Raw genomic sequence first — 25,623 nt, 5'->3', positions numbered from 1 at the left:
AGCAGCCGGCCACCAGGCCTGCAAAACAGGAACTGAGGGGCGTTTCTACCGCCGCGGCCCTCGCCGGTGGGGGTGTGCGTGGGGAGACCCCTCCCCAGCGACCTGCCCCCTCGCGAGCCGGCGCCCAACCCTCGGCGGGCGTGGCCGCCCGGGTCCGGCTCCAGCCCCGCCCCCCGCCTCTGAGCGCGCTGGGCTCGGCCACCCCGCCGCCAGCCCCTTCTCCGCGCACGACCCGCCGCCCCCTCGCCGCGGCTCCCGGCCGAGGGTGATGCTCGGGGTCCCACCTCCCCGGGGAGCTGCGCATTTCCGCGCGTCTGGCCCGCGCGGCGGCAGCCCGCGTTCCGCGTCCCCGGGAAGTTGTCTCCGGAGCCCGCGGCGCCCGGGTCTCCTCCCCCTGCGCCCCGCCCCCCCGCCCTGAGCCGGGATCCGCGAGCCGCCCGGCCCGGGGGCGTCGCCGCTCTCTCTCCGAAGCCAGCGAGTGTCTGTTTCCCAGCGCGGAGCTCGCGTCCCCAGCCTGGCCAGGGACCCCCGCGAGCCCCCGAGACGGCGCGTGCCCAGAGCGCGGGAGCCCGGAGCGCCGGGCGCTTGGGACCCCGTGGAGCCGCCGCTCAGCCTGCGGGACTCGGCAGGGATGCAGGTTGCGCTGTGAGCCCGGGCGCCAAGGCCATGTCCGGCGCCCGCTGCCGGACCCTGTACCCCTTCTCCGGGGAGCGGCACGGCCAGGGGCTGCGCTTCGCGGCAGGCGAGCTGATCACGCTGCTGCAAGTCCCGGACGGCGGCTGGTGGGAAGGCGAGAAGGAGGACGGGCTCCGCGGCTGGTTCCCGGCGAGCTACGTGCAGTTGCTGGAGGTAAGGGGCGAGGGCCAGGGGCGGGACGGCCAGGAACTGGGTCCTTGGCGAGCTCAAATACCTGTTGCCCGCACCGCGGATGCCGGAGTCGTCCCTGTCAGGGGGCGCCCCGGGGGCAGCCTCGGGTACCCACTGCGCACCCGGCCGGCGGTTCTGCGCTCCTGCGGGCGCCTAAGGTAGCGGCGCCCCGCGGGGGCGTGGGCAGCGCGGGTGAGTCCGCTGAGCGCCCCCCGTGCAGGGCCTCAGAGCACAGCTTGGCCGCCCTGAGGAAGCGAGAACTTGTTGCCTGTGAGAGTTCTGCAGCCGGTGGACGCGTTCCCGGCTGCAGACCGCGAAGGGCTGCCAGAGTCCGGGGGGTCTAGGGAAGTCGCACCCATGATCGGGGATGGGAAGTGGCTCCGATTTGGCCCCGCTGTCTTCACTTCACCGGGAGCCAGGAGCCTGGGGTGGACCACCACACCGCCGGGGTCAGGCTGCCGAGCTGCCCCCGGGGCCGCCCACTCGCTAGTCAGCTGAGCTGGGCCTGGCCACCAGCCGGAGCCCGTCAGCAGGTTTGATCCAGGGGTGCAGAGCCCCCAACCAGCGCCGCCTGCCCTGGCCCAGCGCCCCCATGCTAAGGTTAAGAACCCCAAAGAGGCCTTTTCCTGGGCTTCTGGCCTGGCCCCAGCGCTGCACAGGGCCCAGTGAGCCAAGTCCGATGGCTGTTTATTGTCTGGGTGACAGTTAGGAGGCCTCTCTAATCGCTGAGCTCATGGTCACAGCCGGAATGGGATCTGAAGTTTGTAAAGTCCTTTGGGTGTGTGTTGAGAGTGTGTGTGTAGCGTTGGTGGAGTGACCTTACAGGACACCCACTTTAATGAAAAGCTGCCTGATCCCAGCATTGTTGTATAGACCAAAGTAACAGCTACCCTCAATTGTGTAAGTATACAGAAACACTCTGGTCAAACCCTGCTGGAATCATGGAGACTGAATTCATTTATAATTTAACCCCTGACCTACTTCAGAAAGAACAAAGTAGCAAACATTCAGGAGAAATGCTCCATGCAACTCAAAAAAGAAAGATAGATAGGGGTGAAATGGTTATTAGGGTGAATTTCCCTGAGAAATATCATGTGGAAACATTATCAAAATTGGAGCTTGGCTTCAGAGAGGTACAGTATGTTTCTTTCAGGTCCAGAGGAGAACAGTAAAATCTCTGGTAATGGGTTGGTAGCCTATGAGCAAAGTTGAGACCGGAAGGAGTTTTCTGTGGCCATCCCTAGAGTATGTTCCAGAAACCTCTTGGTTCTGCATTTTGAGAGCCTGTCCAATAGGATAGGCTCAAGTGTGTTCGTCAGCTTCCCTAGTTCCTTCCTTGCAATTCAGAGGTGAGGGAAAGCAAGTGTGTTGCTTCATATGAAGACCTGAACCCCCTTGTTGCTCACTCAGAAACCCTGGGAGAGACTCCTATGTTGGAGTTCTTCTGGTGGCCATACTGTTCTAGGAAACACTGATGTGGAATTTTGGCTGGTGGATGTCTGTCTGGTGGGGAGCATCCCCAGCTAGATTCAGCCAGCTGTGTTTTGGGTGGGGGTAAGGCTGGTAGATTTGTAGTGTGGGTTAGCTGCAGTGAAGAGGCACTGCTTTTTCTTCCTTGGTGAAAGGGAGGGTGGACCAGACCAAGGGGACAAGCAGAATGGTCAGCTGGGTCAGCCTTGGGTGTATCTGTCACGTCCCATTGCATGCCCTTGCTTAGGAAACCTCTGGTGCCCATGGAGCTTCCACACAACTAATGAGGGGCAACAGAAGTGCCCAGACAGGAATGGAGACCCTGGAAGGGCTTTTGCTTGTTATTGAGCCCCCACTGTGTGCTCAGCATGGTATGTGTATTGTCACAATACCCCTGGCAGCTTGGTGCAGAGGGAGGCACTCTCCCCCTGCTTTAGGCAAGCAAGCTGATAGGAAGGAGGTGAAGGAACTGGCCCAGGGAGCTATTCTGGCATGCTTGGTAAGCAGCTCAGATGACTGAATAGTACCTTCTGTGCCTATGTCTCTTTTGGACAGGATAGCCTGGGCTCACTGTTAGGGGAGCGCCTGGATCCTTGTGGGGAAGGGCCATCAGCAGCCCCAGGTCAGCGTGCAGGTGACAGCATCTCATAGTGGAGGCTGCACTGCCTGTGCTGAAATAAGGGTGACTGCTCCTTTTCTCTGGCAGTACCTCTTCTGCTAACCCTGAGGTTTGATTGAGCTTAGAGGTGGCTGGTTTTCCCGCAGGTGGAGGGAGCGTGGGCTGGAGCCCTGAGCCCTGAGTCCTGGGACTCTTCTCAGGGCCAAAGCAAATGCAGTTTTGATAGGCAGGATGGTAGGTTAGGCCTGCCCTTTTAGTCTTGGAATCTCATACATGAGCAGGCTGGACTACAAGGTGATGACTGGGTAGGGAAGCCTTGCCCAGAGGAAGATATGCAGGTAGAATCCCTTGGAGGGGCATGCGTCCTCAAAGATGGACTTGGTGAGTGGAGAATGCAGAGCTTTCAAGGTGGCCAGTGGTGGGCTGGTCAGCACATGGAATCATGGGCCTGTCTGGGAGTAAGTGTTGAAGCCAGGAGGCCAGAGAAAGGCCCATAGATGATGGTAAACGTCATGCAATGTCAGCCAGTGGGTGCCTGGCACTGGAGCTGCTGGGGCCATGACTTCAGAATGCCAAGTACAGACAGAATGGAGACTCCTGAGAGAGGAGTGAAACAGGGGAGGGGGTACACAGCAGAGAACGGCACCTCCAATGTAACTCCCACCCCAGTGTACCTTTATTTCCTGTTTGAAAGAATGATACTAGGTAACCTCATCTCAGTGGATAGGTGCTAGGCATTGAGAGCAGTATCTCAAATGGACACTCCCCAGAGATTTCTTCCTTGTTCCTATGGAAAAAAGGAGGTACTGAGATATCCTGGCTCTGCAGGATGTATACCCTACAGAGGGAAGGTGGGAGAAAATTCTGAAAGGGTTGAAAGATCTGTCCTGGTGACCAGCCAGCCCCTGGGAAGAAGCCATTTTGGTCCTGGTTACTAGAGAAATCTCTCTGGTTGAGACTACAAGGGGTTTCCTCCAAGGAAACCTCAGCCTAAGCAGAGGTGTATGGAGGTTCTGGTGGGCACAAGGACTGATCATAGGGATCCCAGTTATTGAGGGGATGAAGTAACCTTCCAGAGGGTACTAAGAGAAGGGAACCAGTTCATCCCAGAAAAGGGAGACGACCCCATAAGTAAGACCTACAACAACCATTTGTGAGGTAGGCCCTCAAGAAAAAAAAAGTCTTTCTTGAGGTTCTCTAACCATGAAGAGGGAGAACTGAAGGCTCTTCTAACATTTGGGAGATGTGGTGGGGGTGGAGCTGAGGTGATAAAGGAAACCTGTGGTGGGAGCTGGAAGGTTTGGGAACATGTCCTGCCAGCTCCAAGCCAGGTCTGAGGTCACTTTCATAAACTGGGAGGCCCTGTAAGGGGGATTTCCATCAGACTTCTGGGGTGCTTGGAGACAAAGAGATAGCTTTAAGGGAAGGTAGATGGAGGAGAGACCCTAGATCTCTATTCCCAGGGAAGAGTTGGAGCCTTGATGTGGTCCAGTGACTGGGGGCCTGGCTCTAGCCCAGGGATTCTTTGTGGCCTGCTCTTTCCTTGAATGAAGAGAAGAGATTAGGGACCTGGAAGATACTTTAAGGCTCCTGCAAAAACTCCAAGAGCTTTTAGAAAATTATTCTGGGGGTAAGAACACAGAATGTAAATAAAACAGTGCTTTCCTTGACCTCAGCCTTAGGATCCATGATCCACAATCTAGATGGAAGGTCCAGGCCCTAGAAATACTAACAGAATATGACACTGTTTGTCAGTGAAACTAGACAGCCAAAGAGGATCACCACTGAAGTTGGTCTTCTTCCCACCTTCTGTTCTTCCCTTGGGGTTCATGTGATTGTGCCTCAGGAGTTCCCAAGCTGTGGCTGTGGGAGAGAGAGATGGAGCTGGGGAAGTGGGCTGTGCAATGGATAATAAAGTAGGATATTTTATTTATATCTATGTATCAAGCCACCCTAAAACTTATTATCTTAAGACAATCATTTATTGTTATCTCACACATTTCTGTGGATTGACAGGGCTTAGCTGGGTGGTTCTTCGGTTGCTCTGTCTTGGTGTCTTTCATGCAGTTTAGTTGGATAATGACTGGAGTCCTGGAGTATCAGGTGGGCTGGAATTCCCAGGATGGTATCTTAACTCACATGTCTGGTGTTCTTAACTCAATGCCTTGGTGTTGTTCCATGTAGACTTTCTCTCTGCTTGGTATCTTGTCCTTCAGGGCCTTTCCACATGGATTTTCTCTTCAGCCGAGTAGTTGGAGTTTTCCCACATGGTCTAGTGTCCAAGTTTGCCAGGTGTAAATTGTCAGACCTTCTTAAGGCTTAAACTCAGAACTGGCATGTGACTTTTACCACATTCTATTGATGAAATGAATCCCAAGGCTAGTCCAGACTCATTGTGGGGGGAGGTGCATACAGGTATGGATACAGGTGTGGGTATAGATGTGGGTGCTGGTGTGGATACAGGTGTGCATACAGGTATAGATAATGGTGTGGATACCAGTGTGGACACTGGTGTGAACACAGAGAAGTAGGTGTATCTAGCTACCACAGAAGGGAAGGAAGAGCACACATGGGCCAGATAATCCATTAGAGGGATGCAGTACCAGGCCAGAGAGATAAGAGAGAGCCCCAGAGGGAGGTAAAATGCAGGAGACTTGGCCTGTTTCCATTGCTGTCCTTGGAGGATTTTTCTTTTAAGGGCCGGGGATTTCTTTATAAAAGGCACACGATAAATGATATGATGCAGCTGAATTTAAAACCAGATTTTCCTGTCCCTAAAGCCTGGGTTTGTCCACTAGGCCACTGACATATCAGCCCAGCCTTTACAGGTTTGTCTATTTAGTGCTGGTTATTAACAGACATGTGTATCTGAGCTGCCTAACATCTAATAGACATCTAGCTTAATATGTTACGTACATCGATTCTAATACAAGTTCTCTCCGTAAGGTGAAAATGACCTGAAATGGGCGTGACCTTCTCCTCACGCCAATATCTTTTAAGGCAGTCATCAGCTCTGTTCGCAAAAGGTGTAATTAGGGCTGCTAGCTCACAGCGTGTGTAATTGTAACCGAAAAGACCAAGGAGCTTTCTTCCATCTTCACTAAGTCATCTTCTCCTTTGATTTAGGGACCTTGGCTCCTGCTATTTGAAAATCTACCTTTGGCCCACCTCCCTGTCCGCCTCTGCACAAAAGGAGCTTCTCCCTTCCTTTACTGCTGTGTGCTGGTCTGGTCAAGGGGCTACTCACAGGATTTCAAAGCAATGGGCAGGGCTTTCAGATTCTGTGGATTCCGGGCATCTTCACAAAAGTTCCCTTAGCAACAAGTCGGCAGGAATCCCCGACATCTGTTAAACACCATGTGAATCCCCACCGTCCATTACCACCTCGAAACATGAATGAGATGCCGGCCCTCTTGTACTCTTCTCAGCCTGAAAAAGCCCAGCTTTTATCTGATGGCCTGGTTGACTTCATCTATTGAGCACCCATGCTGGTCCCCACTTTGCTGGGAAAAAGAAAATGTTTGGTAAACCAGGAAGCCTTGTATACATGTAAGGTATTGGGATTTTTATCAGACCACTCGGGGGACATTGTTCTCGCAGCTTGCTCTCTTATTACTCACAGCAGCGAGGCAACACATGACAAGATTTGTAACCAATGTCAGGACTGATCCCCCTGGACTTCAGTGCAAAATTAGTATATTCCTCTCTCCCTGCAATGACAAGGCTTCTGGGGTGATATTTAGACTGTGGAAGAAATAGAAATGGTGGCCAGCAGGTCAGTCTGCCTTGGTGACCAGAGCAAGAAGTGTCGTTGTGGAGGCTTAGCTACAACAGGTGTATGACCCGGGAGGCTTTTGTGGACTCATAAGTGGGCTCCTGCATCAACTTTCACCTTCAGTGTTTCCTGTCTACCATCTGATGAAGATATGTTTTATTTATTTAGCTTCTTGGTTCACTGTATAGGTTTCCTGCTATCCAAAAGCCAAGTATTCCAGCTAAGCCTTCCATAAGCTGAAATGGCGTAAAACAAAGAAGCGCTTGCTATCTATTTATATGGAAATGTGTTTTAGTGTTCCCAGACCCTGCAAATAACCTAGCAAAATAACCAAATAATGCATAAAACTAGAATAACACTAACAGCTAGTAAAATCGGAGTTGGTTGAAAGTCACTTGGGGTGCACTTTCTCTGGAACCTCTGTTGCAGAACAACACTGAATATATTTTGCCTTTCTACCTTTTGTTGCCAAAGAAATTTCTTTTCCATTGGGTACTAATGTAGATCTTTCTTAAAAGCCACGTGGCATATGCAAACTTTCAAAAGTGGGGAATACCCACTTTAAAAAAAAAAGCATTCTGTGGATACTGGATTTTTTTCTTTTTAACCTTTTAAAAACTTACATCTCTTCTAGAGCTGGTATCCAGACTTAATCCCCAGCTACATAAATGCCAGGTGTCCACACACTTTATAATCTCTTCACTGCCTTCTACCCATAGTGAATGTCACCACCTATCCATGGCATCACCTGACACTCCCCCACCCTACTCCCATCCAAGTCCTCTCCTCCTTAGCAGGCTTGACTGTTCTCCCTTAGAAATGTTTCTTAAAACCTTCTCATTCTTAACCCGGATTGGCAGACTTTCTGTAAAGGGCCAGAACATGTATTAGGCTTTGTGGGCCAGGTGGCAAAATCAAGTTACAGCCTCGTCACTGTGATTCCTGGATTGCCAGAGGCAGTGAGGAGCCACGAGAGTATCCCATATGGACTCCCAGGCTCTGCTGGGAGAGTGGAAAGCAGCTATAGATGATCTCCAGGCCAGTGGGTATGCTTGTGTTCTGATAAATCCTTATTTATGAACACTGAAATTTGAATATGATTAATTAATTTGTTTTCATGTGCCATAAAGTATTCTTCTTTTGCTTTGTGTTTAATCATTAAAGATGTAAAAATCCCATTCTTGGTTATGGGTTGTGTGTAGTTAGTTAATCTCTGTTCTCTTGTTCAGTCATTCATTAAGCAGTCACTGAGTGCCTGTGATGGGTGTGAGCACTGCTATAGCTGCAGGAGGGGAGTTGTGAAAAATACAGAGAAGAAGCTTGCCTTTTAGTTGGGGAGATGGTAAACTAACCAAAAAAAAAAAATGCAAAATGCAAAGGGAAATAAAACTGGGTACTGTGACAGAATGGGGGTGCAGAGGTGCAGGAGGGAGTTTCTAATAAGACATTCAGGGAAGGCTTCTCTAAGGAGTTAACTGAGAAGAGACCTGCAGGACACAGGGGGGCCAGCCACGTGTGTGCCAGGGAAAATATTTTGAGGCAGAGGGCACTACACATGCAGGTAATCCTGAAGAAGGGAGTCTGTTTGATATATTTGAAAGGGCCAGAATATTCCAGAATAGTTAGAGAGCAGAGAGTGGTTGGGATGTGATAGAGGGAAGCAGGTAAAATAGATCCTGCAAGGCCTTGTGTCCAGCTGGGTGGATGGATAAGTGTCTGAGCTTAGTGGAAGGCCTTTGGTTTGATTGAAGGGGATGATGTACTCCAATCTAGATGAGGGTATGGAGAATGGATCTGAAGAAGGCAAAACAGGAGACCAGTGAGGAAGTTAGGAGCAGGATGGTCGAAATGAAATGGTGAGAAGTGGATGGATCTGGAATGTGTTTTGCAAGTGGGCTTGTTGGTGGATTGATTGTGGGAGATGAGGGCTCTCACCTTGCAGAGAAGTTGCATATACTTTCCCTACTGCATTTCACCCCATCTGTCTGTCCTTCTGCTGCCAGAGATCTCTTCCTTGAAAAATGAGGTGAAAGGCAAATAAAAATGGGGGAATAGTTAATGTCCTTAATGCAGAAGGTGCTTTTATAATTTTTTTTTTTAAATAAAGGATCACATCTGCATAAGAATGAACAAGAAAAACTTTGACAGACTTTATAACAAAAGATGCACAGAACTATCAACATCTTCACAACCAAAGAATTGCAATTTAAAAAAAAAATCATTTTAATAAAAACCATGGAAAGAAAACAAAAAGGAATGAATACTGGCAAGGGTGTAGGAAAATTGTCATATGCTCCCTGGAGGGTAATTTGGCAATATACCTTAACAACCTTAACAATGTACGTGTCCTCTGATCCAGCAATTCCACTTCCAGAAATTTAGACTCAAGAAGCATCTAAGAGGAAAGCTTTAAGCATCAGAATGCTCACGGCAACTCTATTTCTAATTGTGCAAATGGGCTACAATCTACCCACCAAGAAGAACCAGTTAAAATAAGATTCACCTCTGTTTAGCATAAGCATAGTCACACAAACAGAAGGGCTCGATAACTATATCAAAGCTGAATTTTAAACATAAAAAATGGTGGTCATTGATGTCAAATGTTTCCATAGATTTAGCAGGGTTGAGATTAAGCCTGATGAAGAGGCAAAAAGAGATGGTGTGTCCAGGAATGAGTTGCTTTATAAAAGCAGGGACTGTGTGTACTATGCGATCTGTAAGTATCCTTTTGTGGAAAGAAGAGGGTGAAGGAAAACTTGCTGACCCAAGGCCACATTTTTTAAAATATCCTTAACAGCAGCAAATCTTTGTCTTTCAAGGATGGATTTGATTTTTTTGAAAACAACCAATTCATTTGGAGCCAAGTCTGGTGTGTCTGTATGTGTGACTATCCGTCTGCCACCTACTCATAAAAAAGGATTTAAAGTCGTTTACCAAAAAGCACATATACAAGAAAATAAAAGCATAAGTACATGAGGAAATTTGGGGAAAGGAGAACAAAGATGTTTGTGACAGTGATCTTTGATGAGTGAAGAGGGTAATTGAGTGATATTTGCTGTTCTGGCTTAGAAAAAAAAGAGGTCTTCCTCAGGAAGTGATGGGTTTGAGCAGTTTTCCATGCCGAGAAACAAAAATATTCTGAAAATGGTGAGCCTTTGTGCTATATCAGTCAGGATGGGTTAGGATTTGTTACTATAACAAACCATTCCTAAATTTGTGGTAAAAACGACATAGATTTGCTTTTGCTTCATGCTGCAAGTCTGTTGCAAATTGGATTGGGGCTTTAAGATCTACCAAGATCTACGGTGATGGCGCAACCAGTATCTGGAAACTTGCTGGTGACTGTGTCAAAAACCACATGGTTCTTAAAAATCTCCTCAGAAGTCATACTTGCCATTTGTGATGTATTTCATCCACTAAAGCACTGTCACACATAACTTTTGTGGCCAGGAAGTTGTAACACTACCGCTTCTGCCCAGAAGCAGAAAGGGAGCAAGCTGATTATATGTGGAGAGTTCTGTTGATCACCGCATGGGCACTTTCTGGGGGATGCCCAAATTCTGATCTGTTTCACTTTCAGTATCTCATGGTCATCTTTAGAGTAGTGTTTCTCAAAAATTATTTCATTGCTTCCGGTGCAAGTCTTCTCAGAATGATTTCTCACTGACTCTTGTTGGAAGCAGGTTCTGGCTCAGTATGTCTGAGATGAGGACTGAGATTCTGCATGTCCTCCAGTAACTCCTACTGTTGCAAGGACTTCAGCCACAGCGCAGACCCCAGCAGATGCCTTAGCTCCTGAGAATCAGGAACTCTTAATATTCTTTCAAGTCTGCTCTCTTCTCCCTTGCTCTTCTGGCATCTAGCACACTGCAAGGCATGCTAGGAGATGATTGGCCTGTATTTTTTGAACAAACGTGGTCACTCCCTACTCCAGAATTCCAGTGATGTTTTCTTTGTGGTAAATACATCTGTCACAACTTTTGGTTCAACAAAAATAAATATTTGTGTTTGAGCACTTACTATGTGCCAAACTCTCAACAAGGCTAGACACAAGACATGGAGCTGAGGTCAGCAGCTCCTCCTTGGGAGCCCTGGGAAATGTGCTGTCCCCTCCAGAGTGACTCTGGGAGGTGACTTAAGAGACTTCATTTTCACACTTTTTCTGTTGGAATAAAAGCCCTTCGAGATATTCGGCATCCATGTTCTTTCTCAGATGACTTAATTTCTCCCTCATTCTCCCTTGCTTGTCAGATGTGCAGAGAACTCCAGGATTAGTCAACAGAAAAACTAATTAAATTGAAAAAATTCTTTAGAGATGATATTTTAAATATTCCACAGAAAAGAGTCCTAATTTAATCATGACAGAGGCTGCTTATTTTAGCAACTGCTCATGGAAGAATGTCATTGAGGCATTTGCTTTTGATTTGTAATATAATTTAGAAATAGGAAGTTTCAGTTTACTGTTCTCACATAGTAAGTGTTTTATTGATAAATAGTTACAAGCCTTTGTTGTGCTTAGAGTGAAAAATAAAACCGTGTTAAATTTTGAAAACCGAGGACATGCTCAAAACAAAACCTGTTAATTTGGTACTCAGCCTAATATTTTCGTATTATAAAGACAGTTCTGAATACCTGGGGCCTGTCTTCCGGTGTGAGCCCACCAGAGCCTGTCTCTACACCATAGCCTTGTAGAACGTCAAGACCAGTTCTTCTGAAATAGTCATGTGCCTGCAAATCACACAGAGTCATGTTAAATGCATGTTCTGGTTTAATAGGTGTGGGTGAAGCCCAGACACTGCCTTTTCTAACTAGTTCCCAGGTTATGGTGATGCTACAATTTGAGTAACAAAATATTTGAGTACCCAAAGTATAATTGCAAGTTATGATTAAATCCTGGCGTTCAATTGATTTAGTCTACTCTTTTTTTTAAAATGGGTTATTTGAGACTACACAGAGTCACAGAAAGAACAGAAATTTTGGAGTGCACTTTGAGTCTAATTGAGCACAGGTATGGTAAAAAGGTAGGATGGGAGGGGTGGCTTGTATTTCTATTTGCCAGGCGTGTCCTTCAAGCATGGGATGGAGGTGGGGTTCCAGAATGCTTTGGTGGATGTGGAGGAGGAAGGGCTGTGTGTGTGTGTGTGTGTGTGTGTGTGTGTGTGTGTGTGTGTGTGTGTGTGGCTGGAGTAGGAGGGGAGGTGACATGATCATGGCAGGCTCCGGGTCTTGACTCTGAAGGCAGAGAGAGAACTGGTTGATCTTGATCGATACCAACAGTGTTAGGAGAACAGGCAGTGGAGCTATGGCCTCTGTTTTTAGGCAGTTTATTGGTTTTAAGGGGTTGCTGGATGCTTTGTATGTTTTGGTTAGGGGTTGGAACATTGGGGGTTGCTACCCCCAGTGTGATGGACTGCTCAACCCATTTTCAATGGGTTTATCTCCTGACTCAACCCCTGCTGCCTATGAGACCCTAGGCCAGATACAGACTCTTTCTAAGCTTCGTCAGGTTATTGCGGGGGTCCAGAGAACCCAACCCAGCCTGGGGGAGAGCTGACAATATACAACCTCAGTGGGCTTTACTCCGTATGTGCTGTGGTGATCATGCCATGCTGAATGTTGAGAGCTGATGGTTAAATGGGGCTTCCATTGGGAGGAACCTCTTTCCATAGGCCTCTCTGAGGTCATAGTGCAAGACTGTCTGGTTGCAGTAATGTGGTCAGGGCATTCTGAACTGTGGACAGAAGTCACCTGGGTCTTATTAAATGCACATTTGGAATCTGAAGTTCTGGAGTGGGGCCTGAGGGTCTGCATTTCTAACAAATCCTTAGGAGATGCTGCCATCGCTGATATTGGGAGCACCCTTTGAATCACAAGACTATAGAATACTTCAGGTTTTTTTTTTTTTTTTCCCCAGGACACAGGTCTTACTAAAGCAAGGAAAGCTGCAACTGCTACCCATGTCTAGTTTATTTGAAACTCTTACATGATGATTGCTCAGGCTGGGCTAACTAGTCTTAATTGCTTCTTACTTGGTCTGATGAGCCTCTGGCTGTGCTGATGCTTCCAGAAGAGGCACTTCTTATAATGAGGAAATAGCTGCTTGTCCAGGAGGTGAAATGACAGAAACTGCTTAAGGAATTAAGCATATGCCTTTTCATCTCTGCTTGGTCCCGGTGCAAAGGAAAGGTTTGTTTCAAGTGCCTAGATGGAAATTCTCTTTCCAAAGTGATGCTCTGGGAGCCAAAATCTAATCCTGTTCTTGTGTTCAAGAGCTAAACCTGGAGATGGTGGTAGCGCCTCAAAGCAGACATCTCCCGCATCCCCCATGTGGAATTCAGCTCTGCACTGCTCTGAACTTGGCCTCTCTTCTCTTGCCCAGGTTACTGCAGTGACCCCTAATAGCAGTGTCTAGCCCTGTATCCCTTAGTGCTGTCCATTCTCCATGGTGATGTGACATTGTTTTTTTCTGGCCAGTTTCACCAGAGAACACTCCCTTGCAGCATATCGCACCTCAGCTTTGTTCTCAAGGCCCTTCTGACTGCCTCTGCCCACCTCCCCAGTTGCCCTTTGACCTTTTCTGCATATACATAACATTACCAAAACCACATGGTACTACATATCTTTTGGAAGCCACTTTCCTCTCTCTTGCTTGTGTCGTTGCACATGCCTGTCCTCCCTGAAGGAACCTTCCTCCCCCACCCCTTCCTTTTACTCCTACTCCCTTTTCTTCTAACAGTTCTTTTGAGATCTTTTAAGAAACTCACATACCACTGAAAGCGTGCAATCAGTGATTATTTTTAGAATCATTCATAGAGTCATACAGCCATTACCATGATCAATTTTAGAACATTTTCATTGCCCTTTACCCACTCCCCATTTTCTCCTAACCACCCAGGTCCAGACAGCACCCATCTATTGTCTGTCTCTATGGGGGTGCCCATTCTGGACATTTTATATAAATGCAGTCATACAATTTGTGCGTGTTTTTGGTTTCTTTTACTCAGAATGATGTTTTCAAGGTGCATCAGTGCTGCAGAATGTATCAGTGTTTCATTCCTTTTGGTGGCTGAATAATACTCCTTTGCATGGATTTATCATGTTTTATTTACCCATTCATAGTTGATAGACATTTGAACTGTTTCTTCTTTTTTCTTATTGTTTCTTCTTTTTTCTTATTATTCTTATTGTATCATTCCTAGGAACATTCATGTACAAAATTTGATGTGGATATGTTTCATTTCTCTTGGGTGTATACGCGAGTGGAATTCCAGGGCCATGAGACAACTCTGCATTTAATCATTTGAGTAACTGCCAGATTGTTTTCCAAAGTAGAGACACATTTACAATCTCATCAGAAATGTATGAATGTTCCAATTTCTCCATATCTTCACCAACAGTTGTTGTTATCTGTCTTTTTATTCCAGTAATGCTGGTGAGCATCTTTTCATGTGTTTATTGGCAGTTTGTATATCTTCTTTTGAGATCTATCTATTCGGATTCCTTGCCCACTTTTAACTGGGTTCTTTGCCTCTTTGCTATTGTCTCTTTTCTTTTCAGCCAGACTTAGTTCATTCTTATTTCTAAGCCTTATTGTTACTCTCCCCCTAAAATGCTCTGCTGACACAGCTCCCCTCCATTCTTCTAGAGCACTTTGCACTTACCCTACTGTATTGGAATTTTCTGTTCCTTTCCACTATATCATTGAATTTTTGAGGTCAAGGATTAGGTCTCTGATTTTTATAGCCTCAGGGCTCAGCCCAGAATGAAACAAAGGACCACAGTTCAGTAATTTTGACCATGAAGGCAACGAATATAAGATTTAGGGTTTTCTACCATAGTAGTTGTCTAGTTTTTCATGGGGGAAAAATTAATAGACTTTCCAGAATGACACTTACAGATGTCTGTTCACCATCCCGGGAACAATCTTATACATACAGACTCCTGAAGATCGGGAAGAGAGTGTGCAATATAAACAAACATCCCCAATGTTGGGACAAATAATAGTTTGTCACTTTGTACACAAAGGGCAGGGACCCATGACTCCTTCCTGCTGGAAAGAAAAACAGGTGTGGAGGAAATTAACCTCCTTTGGGTAATGTGATTACTGGGTCACTCCTGGAATCCTGGGATGGGAGTGTTCTCAATTGGTGGCATCATGGGAGGCAGTTAGTTGTAATGTTTAGAGGTGATCATACCTGGGCTGGGTATATGTGAGACTGGGTGCTCATTGTTTACCTGTCTTTGGACCTGAGGCTTCTTATCTTTTAAATGGGCATAATAAGGCCCACATCAGAGGTTCCCCTTGAAAGTTGGAGTTGTGTCCTTTAATGAAGATGCACTGCAGAAAGCCTAGTGTTAATACTCAGAATGAGCTGGTGACTGCTGCCATTATTTCTGTCTCCCCTCCATCACTCTGGGTGCTGGTCACTGTAACTTAATTTTTCTTAATAAAAGAAACCTGTTTCCCTGAGAGTCATTCCAGACCCCTTGCTCACCAGCTAGTCTTCCTGGTTCTTGGCCAATGTCACCTTAACTCATTTTCCATCGTGGTCCTTCTAAGTCCCTTTTTGTCAGACTTAATATCATCTTTGAAGCTGTGTTTACCCAAGGAAATCATGGCTTTTGATGGAACGTCAGCTTTCCCAAACCATAAATTCCTTTTTTGAAATGCCACAGTGGTCTGAATCTCTTCCGATCCAGATCTTCCCCCGGGATATGATAAGTTTCCCTGGCAGTGATCAAGATTCAGATCTTAACTACAGATCAGTAATGAAAGGGATTCCCATCTTAGAGCCTGTGGCAGTTAACCTAGCCTGTAACACAGATTTTTGGGGAAGGTTGCATCTGGAGGCCCCTGGGTAGGTCTCTGTTCTGTGTGAGGGTATATATTTCCTGTGTGCAAAGGGGACACTGATTCCTTCTTTGAACCAACCTGCTCTGATTTTTGAGCACTGACATGGGTCTTTAAAAGGGTGCTTTAGGGGCAGGAGGATCCCACAATAGTGGGAAACTCGGTCTAGGCCCCATTCCATCCGCTGGGCCCCTATATTCTGATCCTTTGGGATGATATTTGCAGGGCTTTCTGCTCAACCTTGGGCTTTCCAGTTCTCTGAATAAATCAGGGAATAGAGGAAAAGTCTTCCCCCTGTGCTTTCCAAAGAAAAAGGCAGAGAGGGTCTTTTGTTTCTGACTCCCTGCTTTGAAAAGAAGAGGCTAATTTTGGTCTCAGCCAGGGGTGAAATTCTTCCAAAGGCTCTGCTTTCCATAGTGGAGTGAAATGACTAACAATGCTGACTAGGAATTTGAGATCCAGGAGACAGAAAGCTGGGGTTTGTGTGTGTACATAAGTCAGAGATCATTATGAGATCTGCGTGTGTCCTTAAGGAATGCAACGGTGGATGTGACCAGCGGAGATCCTGATAAAGCTAAGAATTTCAGGTGGACTTACTCTCTTGCCCAGGAGAAAATGGCATGAAGATGAAACCAGGCTTCTGTCTCACCACTGCAGATTCTTTTGTGGGTGGCCTCTCCCAGCATACTTGGCAGGTGGGGAGATGCTGGGAATGGTGCTACCATTTCCAGGTTCTACCCTGCACTAATGGGGTACTATGGAGGCAACTGTGATCTAAGCCCTTTGTCCTTCATGTATGACTAGGCCCCTGCACCAAGAAGATAGTGATGCTGGAGCCTGAAGGGGAGCGGGGAAGCCAGAACTTGTCTGACATCTTGGACTCTCCCAGTCCTGGTGTGCACTCATGCTTCTCCGGGGAGGTCAGGATACAGGAGCTGCTCTTTCAGTTACAATCCCTCTTAGCTCCGGGTCACTCCCTTTCCTTGCAGAGTGACTCCAGTGACTCCACCAGGAAACCTGGGGCTCTCTCTGTGGGACACAGTTTGAAAAGCCCAGTATTATGGGTTGCTAAATGCTAACATTTCTATCAGCCAGTCAGCATTGCTCAGGGGTACCCAACTCTAACGCCATTCTGCTTTGTTTCTCTATCGTGTGGCAGGGCTGGTTGGGCGCTTTGTTACTAGAGTGGCTGGTCTGCTTTATTATTAGTCTCGGGGAAATGATTTCTCTGAGAAGCGGTAGAAGGTGTAAATTATGTTTCACTGCAAATCATCAAGACTACATATATATATGCAGCTACAGCTGCAAGTCTCTTGCAAATGAGGACTGATGTGAGATGTGGGCAAGTAGGAAAGGGTTACAAGGGGGCTGAGCAGCTGGCATGATTGAGAACCACAGGAGCACCTGTGCTGACTTTCGCCTCACTGGCTGGAGGAGGGAGGGGAGTTACCCTTGGAGGGCTGTACCCCTAGTGAGAAGGCAGAAGGGAAGCTGTTTGAAGGTGACTGACATCCCCCCTAAGAGTGGACAAGTTCTCCATTAACTTGACCCTTCCTAAATATTTCTTATATTTCACTGAGTGAGGAACTCCAGGCTCAGGACTAGTGTCCCCGTTCTTGCCCTACCTTCCTGTGGCCATGCATGGTGTCCCCTAAAAGCCGAGCCCAGGGCCTGCACAAGGGGTTAACACACAACCTATGGAGCTATCTGCAGCCACTGCAGCACGAGTTCGATTCCCAGCCAGGGAGATACCCACATGGTGTGGCAGACCTCTCCTGTCTCGCCCGCTGCTCCCCTCAGCAGTGTATTTCTGTCAGTCTGCCTGTTCTGCTCCCCACTTTGTCTCTGGTGAATCCTCTCACTGCCCCCCACACCTCTGGCCTGTACCCAAGTTCTTGTATGCATAAATAAATAAGTCTTAAAAAAATTAAAAATAAAACTTGAGCCCAGTAGAGTCATCTCTGCAGGCTGCCTGGCCCTGAGTGTCAAGGCGTTCCTCAGCACGGTGGCTGGGCCTGGGACATGCTGTGCGGGCAACCCTCCCTTGCTGCTTAACTGACCTCCTGCACTCACCTCATCCCTCTGTCCTTGGCACAGCTGCTGCCTCTGTCTGGAGTGCCTCCCCCTCACCCCTGATTCCTCAGCCAGCCCAGCCACCCCACTGTGACCCTCTCTCCCCAGGTTGAGATGGTGAGCCCTCCTCCTGCCTTGCCTCCCACTGTCAGGGCACTTAGCACTTTGTACTGCGCTGTGTGAGGTTCCCCCCAATGCTCTCAGCTCCTCTGGCCAGGAAACTGGCTTTCTAAATCTCTGGGACTGCCTCGCCTGGCACAGAGCTCGGTGTCTACGAAGTCTGGCTCAAAAGGTGTAGTCACGCACTGCTTAACGGCGGCTGGGATGTGTTCTGAGAAATGTGTTGTTAGGCAGTTTCGTCACTGTGTAAATGTCATCGAGTTAATGACATAATTCTAGACAGTTACATCCACTACACACTCAGGCTGGTGGGATAATCTGTCGGGACCACCGTCGTGTCTGTGGTCTGTTGTTGACTGGAACGCTGTTAAGAGAGGCAGACTGTGCCAATGGCTGTCTTGATGAACAGGGAAGTTAAAGAGGAGATGACCTTGCCTGAGACAACTGGGTGCTTCTTGCTCTGATGTTAGCTCATGGCTTAACCGGACTTTCTACCAAAAGACATGAATGGTCTTGTCACCAGGTGAGGCTTGGTGTTAAGGCCAAGGTTGCAGGGGAGTAGACAGGTCAGCTCAGAGTCCTGAGTATCCAAGTAGGCCACTGGATCCTGGAGAACAGAGCCTTTTGGAGCAGAGGACAGCACTCCCAAGGATGGAAGGTGTGAGGTGAGCAGGGACTGCATGGACTGGTCCTTTCTCCTCATCCTGCTTCTTGGTCAGAGTGGCTGCAGGGACAGTTGAGTGTTGCTGAGGATTTTGTGCACAGCTCTGGGAGCCCGGGTTTCTAATTGTAGGGCTCCCTACCCCACTTGGCTCTTTGACTTTACAAAATTCACTTAAAAATCTCTGACCTTCAGTTTCTTCATCTGTCCAAAAGGGAGGTGACGCCCACTCTGCTGCCTCTTAGGTTAACTGGAAGATGACAGTGATGTGATCTGAATGTGCTGTAAAATTCAGGGGTGACCTGATGGTGAGTGCAAGGTCTGTTATGAGAGGCTGTGCAGAAAGTGGGGGAAGGTCCTGGCTCTCATGAACCCAAAGCCGACTGTCCTGGCAGCCTATCTCAACTCTCTGCTGTAGTCATCCACAGGACTTTGAACTTGCACCTGAAGCTACATCTTGAGACTTCCTTGTCTCCTGTTCAGATGACTAGGAAAATTGTGGACATTCTTGTCCCAGACAAGCAAGAGTTCTGTTAGTCCAAACACTACCATTATCCTTGACTGTAGCCTTTGTTAGAGATTCTCCTTGGCACCAGTATGTTCTAGGCCCTGGGCATGTAGCTAAGATGAGCCCTACTGCCACAACTCACTGGCCCCTTGATCAGAGGGCATGCTGTTGTCCATGAGGAACCAGGAGAGTGACCAGGAAGATGCTCCCCGTGCAGTGAGGGGCCCTAAGAGGCAACCTGGAGTGATGGGAGCATCCAGGGCCTGTAATGGGCTGAATGATATCTGTCCATCCCCCCCCAAATTCATATGTTGAATATGAATATGGATATGGCCATATTTGGAAATAGGATCTTTAATGAGGTAAGATAAAATGATGTCACTAAAGTCTTCCCAACAGAACTGGTGTTTTTTTTTTTTTTTTAAGATTTATTTATTTATGCATACAAGAACTGGGGTACAGGCCACAGATGTGGGGGGTGAGAGGATTCACCAGCGACAGAGTGGGGAACAGAACAGGCAGACTAACTGAAATACACTGCTGAGGGGAGCAGCAGGTGCGACAGGAGAGGTCTGCTGTACCATGTGGGCAGCTCCCTGGCCAGGGATGGAACTCGTGATGCAGTGGCTATGGATAGCTTCCTAGGTTGCATCCTAACACCTTGTGCCACCAGGGAGGTCCAGAACTGGTGTTTTTATAAGAAGAGATTAGGACATGGACATGGACCAATGCAAAGGGAAGCCCAAGTGGGGCCTCGGGGAGATTAGCAGTAGACAAGGAGGGAAGCCTCAGGAGAAGCCAGCCCTGCTGACACCTTGATCTTGGACTCCAGTCTCCAGAACTTTGAGACAACAAATTTCTATTGTTCAATCCCAGCCTGTGGCCCATTGTTGTTGAGAACAAACTCAAACAAGGCCCTTAATTGGATTTGACATATGTATGTATTTCAGTGTAGGATTGAAACCTTCAACAAAGCAGGGACACCATGCTTGTCTCCATATTTTCCCTAAACACTTGTCCCTGGCTAACACACCATATGTGCTCTGGTTGTGCATCTCATCAGAACACAGCCCCCAAGGATGGAGCTCTGTTGTCTGGCTTGTTCACTGCAGGGGCCCTGGGACCAAACGCAGGTGCAGCTCCATGTAGGCATCGGTGCATGCTTTTGCATGAATTCTGTCTGAAGCAAGGGCCTGAAGTCAAATTCCTCACTCTGGGCCTAATCCCAGAACTTTTAATTAAAATAGCTGGTTTTCCACATCAAGGCCTCTGCTTAGAGCTCACCCTGTGAGGTGACTTACTATTGTTTCTACAGCGGTGTCCAGTACATCTCTCTAATCTCTACTCAGCCCCCAAATGTGATTAAACTGGGTTAAAAATTAGAGAAGAAAGGTTCACTTATTAGTTTTTGTTTACATTTGCTGAATGGAGTGACAGATTATATTAAAATGAGGTCACACTAGCAATAAGTTTGAATGTGGTTCTCTTGCAGGGGCTTAACTCCGTGAGGCCAGGGATTGGGAGCTGCTGTGTCTCTGATACCAATGACAGTGCCTGGCCCAGGGCTAGGGACTTATTCATGTTTGGGGAATGAATGATTCAGTCAATGTAATGGACAGATAAGTAAATGCTAAGCATTTCCTGGTGGGATTAGCTGATCTTTTGCATGTATGTCAGCCCCCACCCCCCCTAGTCTCTTTCTCCCTTCCCTCACTGCTGTATTTTCTTTCTGAGTTCCTGCTGGTGGTTCCTTTTTTGTCTGTAACCCTTGACTAAGGCATCTTCCTACCTCTTCAGTGTAAGAGGCGAGGTCTCCTGTTACGTGCACGACTTCCTGGTCTCCACATGCAGAGGGTCCCCGATTTGAGGAAACTCATGACTTCTCTGAGAATCTTTGACTACTTCACATTCTCCCTACTCTGCATCCAGTTTTCCCCTCCATCGCTTCCTGCCTTTTAAAATTATGGTAAAACCCACAGAACATAAAATTCACCATTTTAACCATTTCAAAGTGAACAATCAGTGACATTTAGTATATTTACAACGATGTGCCACCATCACCACTGTCCAGTTCCAGAACCTTTCATTACTCCAAAAGAAGCCCTATATCCATTAAACTGTTACTCCTCCCCACAAGTCCCCCAGCACTTGGCAATCACTAATGTGTTATCTGTTACTATGGGTTGGCCTATTTTAGGCATTTCACAGAAATGAGATCACACAATACATGACCTTTTGTGTCTAGTTTCTTTCATTTAACATGATGTCTTCATAGTTCATCCATATTGTAGTGTGTATCATGGCTTTATTCCTTTTTGTGGCTGAATAATATTCCATTGTATGGATGCACCATACTGGCTTATCCGTTTATCAGTTGATGGCATTTGCATTATTTCTCCATTCTGGCTGTTATGAATAGTACCATGTACTTCTTTTTATGGGTTGAGTTCTGTCTCTAAGTGCTGACTGTAGTCTTAGATTGAGACTACATGGGTACTGGTAGTGGAAAAACGCTTGGGGAATGAGAAGGCAGGGCCATATAACAGTCCTACCCTCTTGTTCCACCTGTGAGATTTTGTCAAACCTCGATTTACTCATTTCCAAAATGGATATAAAATCTTCTGCCTTCTTTACTCAGCCCTGCACAGCATTATATGAGGCACAAGTCACAGAAGTAAGTTAAAGCCCTTCATAAGCCAGAAAGACAGATGTCAAATGATTGTTATTTCTGTTCCTTGTTTTTCCTTTGATTTTTCTCACTTTCTGTTTTTTCCTCTGCTTCCTCTTTTCTCCTTTTGCTAATTTATGTGTTTGAATTCCTTTTTCTTTTCTTCTCCTTTCCTCTTTCTTCAGCTGGCCTGGAGACTTAGTATGGCAAAATATTGGGGGTGGACAGACGATGGGATGTTGTGTGGGGCAGTGGGATGGCCGAGCAGCAGGGCTTGTGGCAGCAGTGGGTGTTGATGGGGTGCAGTCAGCCGTGGCTAGACCTGCGTGGGGAGGATGTGGTATGCAGTGGCCCTGCCACTCCATCTGGCTTGAATTTAGAGACTTAGTTTACAGACAGCTGGGAGGCCTTTTGCAGTCCAGGAATTTGCCAAATTGATGGATACTTAGGCAGATATTAGAATCCAAACAAGCAGACCCAAGGACACTTAGAGGAAGCAGCAGATGGAGGCATGTGCTTTTCTTGGTATGTTGTTCTGTGAGTATTACCATCGTTCTCAGTTTTCCCACCCAAAGTTTAAGCTTCTTGAAGGCAGTCATCATCTTTTGTTTCTCCCGTCTTGCTTGCTCACTGTGTTTGCTCATAGTTCTAGGCATAAATAATGTTGGAATATATGTGTTAACAACTTCATTTCCTTAGTCCGTAATCATTACAAAAGGCTTTCACACTGGATTTCTCATTTATCTTCTCAACTGTATGGCAAAGTAGACTCCCTTTCTCTAGGGAATTTAAGGCCCAGAGAGGTTAAGAATTTGCCTGGGACACACAGCCAGCCAGAGGTGCTGCTTGGCTCCCTGCTTAGAACCAATGATCTCCACTGTTTCCCTCTCCCTTGTAGGGATTTTGCATCAAAGGAGAACCATGTAGGGGCATTTATTTATTTATTTTTAAAAGATTTATTTATTTATGCATATAAGAACTGGAGTACAGGCCAAAGGTGTGGGGGATGAGAGGATTTACCAGAGACCGACTGGGAAACAGAACAGGCAGATCTACTGAAATAGACTGCTCAGGGTGGGCAGCGGGCTAGTCAGGAGAGGTCTGCTGCACCGTGTGGGTAGCTCCCTGGCCGGGGATCATACTCATGCTGCAGCAGCTTCGAACAGCTTCCTAGTGCTGTGCTTAACCCCTTGCACCGCCAGGGAGGCCCTGTAGTGGCATTTATTTAGGAAGACAGGAAATGAGTCCTTGTGTAGTTAGACCTCATTTATTTTGGAGATTTTTTTCTAGCATCTCAGAATTTTCAAGTCCAGAAAAACTTATGTAGAAGTTGCCAATGGCTTTTCCCTTTTACTCAATCAGTATAGATTCCTCTTTTGTCAACAAACTTCAGAGAAGCTTCAAGGGAAGCCAATTTCCTGCTAGATTGGTGTGTTCCTCATTTGCTACCAGAGGGTCTGATTTATCATTCTTGGTAACAGGCGCAGAGCCAGCTCTGAGCGATGTTGCAGCCTGGAATTAGGTTCCGGGTTACTGGTGGGGCTCTGTGTTGAACCAAGTCACTGTGAAGTCAGACTCTGACTGGGTCTGGCAGAGGGATGGCTGTGTTGGAGTGAGCTTGCCCAGAGGAAATTCAGTCAAGATGTTCGGTTTTAACACCTCTGGTTTTCTTCCAAATTTGAAGAGGAAAAGATTCTGATTCAAAAAACGAAGGAAATTTTAGTGTTTTCCACAAATGGAGCTCAGAGCTTGACAGAGTCTAGATTTTTGGTGGCTCAGGTAAAGCCATGGAGAGAAAGATAGGTGTCTGACAGTTAGGAAGAGCTTTCACCCTTGGCTGGGCCTTCCACAAATTGCTGAGCTTAGAAGACAGATGGCATTAGTGGTACTTGCTGGCTTAACCACAGTGAGTACCCACTAATGTCTGAGTTGTTCAGAGCTCTCTGGTGGCATTGTGTGTATGTGTTGGGAAAGGATGGTATTTTTAAGCTTAGAGAACTTTGTTGAGGTGACTGAACTTCTGGCTATAAGAAATAAGATTCAAAGGGTACTTCCTTCATATTGGAACATTTTGGCACATTAATAAGATCAGAAATATTTCATTTACTGAAGAAATACCCTACAGCATGAAAGCTGGAGATGGTGGTAAACAAAGAGAAACCCCTGCCCTCATAGAGTTTACATTCTAGTTGAGGGTAACAGGCAAGTAAACGAAACTAAGTAAACGTTGGAGTGATTTAGAAGATTTTAATTTTAAATGGGATGGGCAGGAAAGGAGAGGACATATGAGAAAAGTCCTGAAATATATGTGAGGACAAATTTGTAGTCTTCTGGGAGAAGAGCATTCTGGCCAGAATGCAAAAGGGAGAGCAAGTGCAAAGGCCCTGTGGCCTGAACATGCCTAGAGCATTCAGGAGCAGCAGCAAGGTTAGTGTGGCTGGTGCAAAGTGAGTGTGTGTGTAGGGTGGAGAATATGTTGGGGCAGATAGGTGACTGGAGTGAGGGATGGTTAGGGCTCAACATGTGAGGACCTTAGAGAGCTGTGTGAGGATCTGACTTTTACTTTTTTTTAAAAAATATTTATTTATTTATACAAGCACTGGGTACAGTCAGAAGCATGGGAGGGTGAGAGAATTCACCAGAGCCAGAACAGGGAGCAAAACAGGCAGACTGGCGAAATACACTGCTGAGGGGAGCAGCGGGCATGGCAGGAGAGGTCTGTGGGACCCACGCCAGGGGCCGGGATCGAACCAGTGCTGCACAGGCTGCGGGCAGCTTCACAGCCCAGCTCTCAAACGCTGCGCCACCGGGGAGGCCCCTGACTTTTACTTTGAGTGCCTAGGGGATCCTTTGGAGGGTTCCTTGAGTAGAAGATTCATGTGACCTGACTTAATTACATTTATAAGAATCATTCTCTCTTTGTGAAGAATGGATGTGGGGTTGCATATGGGGATGGGAGCAAGGATGGAAGGAGGGAATAAAGAGGTTAATACAGTAATGCAAGTGAAGATGATGGTGTCTTTGACCAAGGTAATAGATGTTTATGTGGTTGAAACAGTTGGATTTTGGATATAGTTCAAAGGTAAAAACAATGGCATTTAGTGACAGACTGGATGTATACAGTTTGAGAGAGAACTTGAAGATGGTTCTAAGGTTTTTGGCTTAAACAGCCAGAAGGAAGGGGTGGTGTTAAGTGAGAGGGAAAGGATTAGATTGAAGTGGGTTTTGAGAGAAGATTAACAGTTTCTTTGGAACATGTTTTAAGTTTGAGCTTTCTGTATGTTCAAGCAATGATATAGAGTAGGCATTTGGATACATGATGCTTGGGGTAAGGAGAGAAGTTTGTGCTGCAATTATAATTTTGAAGTCATTGTGGTATAGGGGGGTCTTTGAGCCGCCATGTTGGATAAAATCATCCAGACAGTGGGGTGGATATAGAAGAGGTCCAGGACAGGCCTAAAGGCAACCCAAAGGGGGTGAAGAGGAGCCAACCGCAAAGGTTCAGCCAAGGGGTGGGAGGAAAATCAGAACAGAACAAGCTCTGATTAGGCTCTGAGAAGGCAGCCAGAGAGTCACTGGGGCCTTGGGAGCACTCAGGGATTAGATACCTCTAAAGGGCTCTAGGCATACCCCAAGAAATACGAGGCATGAGGCAGGCAGTTGCAGCTGGGATGTGTGTTTTCTCGTGTGGTCAGCGTCCTTTCAGTACAGATAGAAACATGATAGCATGGCTCAATTCTATGTCTACACTTCTCAAAACCCTACCCAGGCCTCACTGGCAGTCTCACCCACGAACGGTTTTGGGGAAAGAAATACTGTCTCACTTTTTCATGTGGTGTCGAGAGAAGCACTTTTTTTTAATGATTAATTTTAAACACACACGTAATGTATGGATTAGATTACACAGCTGCAGTGGGAGGGCAGAGTTGGTTTCTTGTACCACAAAAATATCTTAGGTCTTACCTAATTAACTCAATAACTTTTACACCATGCTCAAGTTTGATGACTCTT

General features: G+C 46.9%; 1 protein-coding gene across 1 annotated transcript in view; it reads left to right on the top strand.

Annotated features, from left to right (window-relative positions):
• The first annotated feature begins 618 nt into the window (after nucleotides 1-618).
• Nucleotides 619-25,623, top strand: part of GAS7 (growth arrest specific 7) — a 217,413-nt gene continuing 192,408 nt past the window's right edge. Inside the window, exon 1 of the mRNA XM_054689112.1 lies at nucleotides 619-849. Within this exon, the coding sequence (XP_054545087.1) occupies nucleotides 667-849 (183 nt within the window). The 5' untranslated portion in view covers nucleotides 619-666. The remainder of the gene's footprint in view (nucleotides 850-25,623) is intronic.

Source organism: Talpa occidentalis, unplaced genomic scaffold (genome assembly GCF_014898055.3).
Source record: "Talpa occidentalis isolate TD23 unplaced genomic scaffold, MPIMG_talOcc4v2.1 talOcc4.7, whole genome shotgun sequence".
NCBI lineage: Eukaryota > Metazoa > Chordata > Mammalia > Eulipotyphla > Talpidae > Talpa > Talpa occidentalis.
This window is presented reverse-complemented; position numbering and strand designations above follow the sequence as displayed.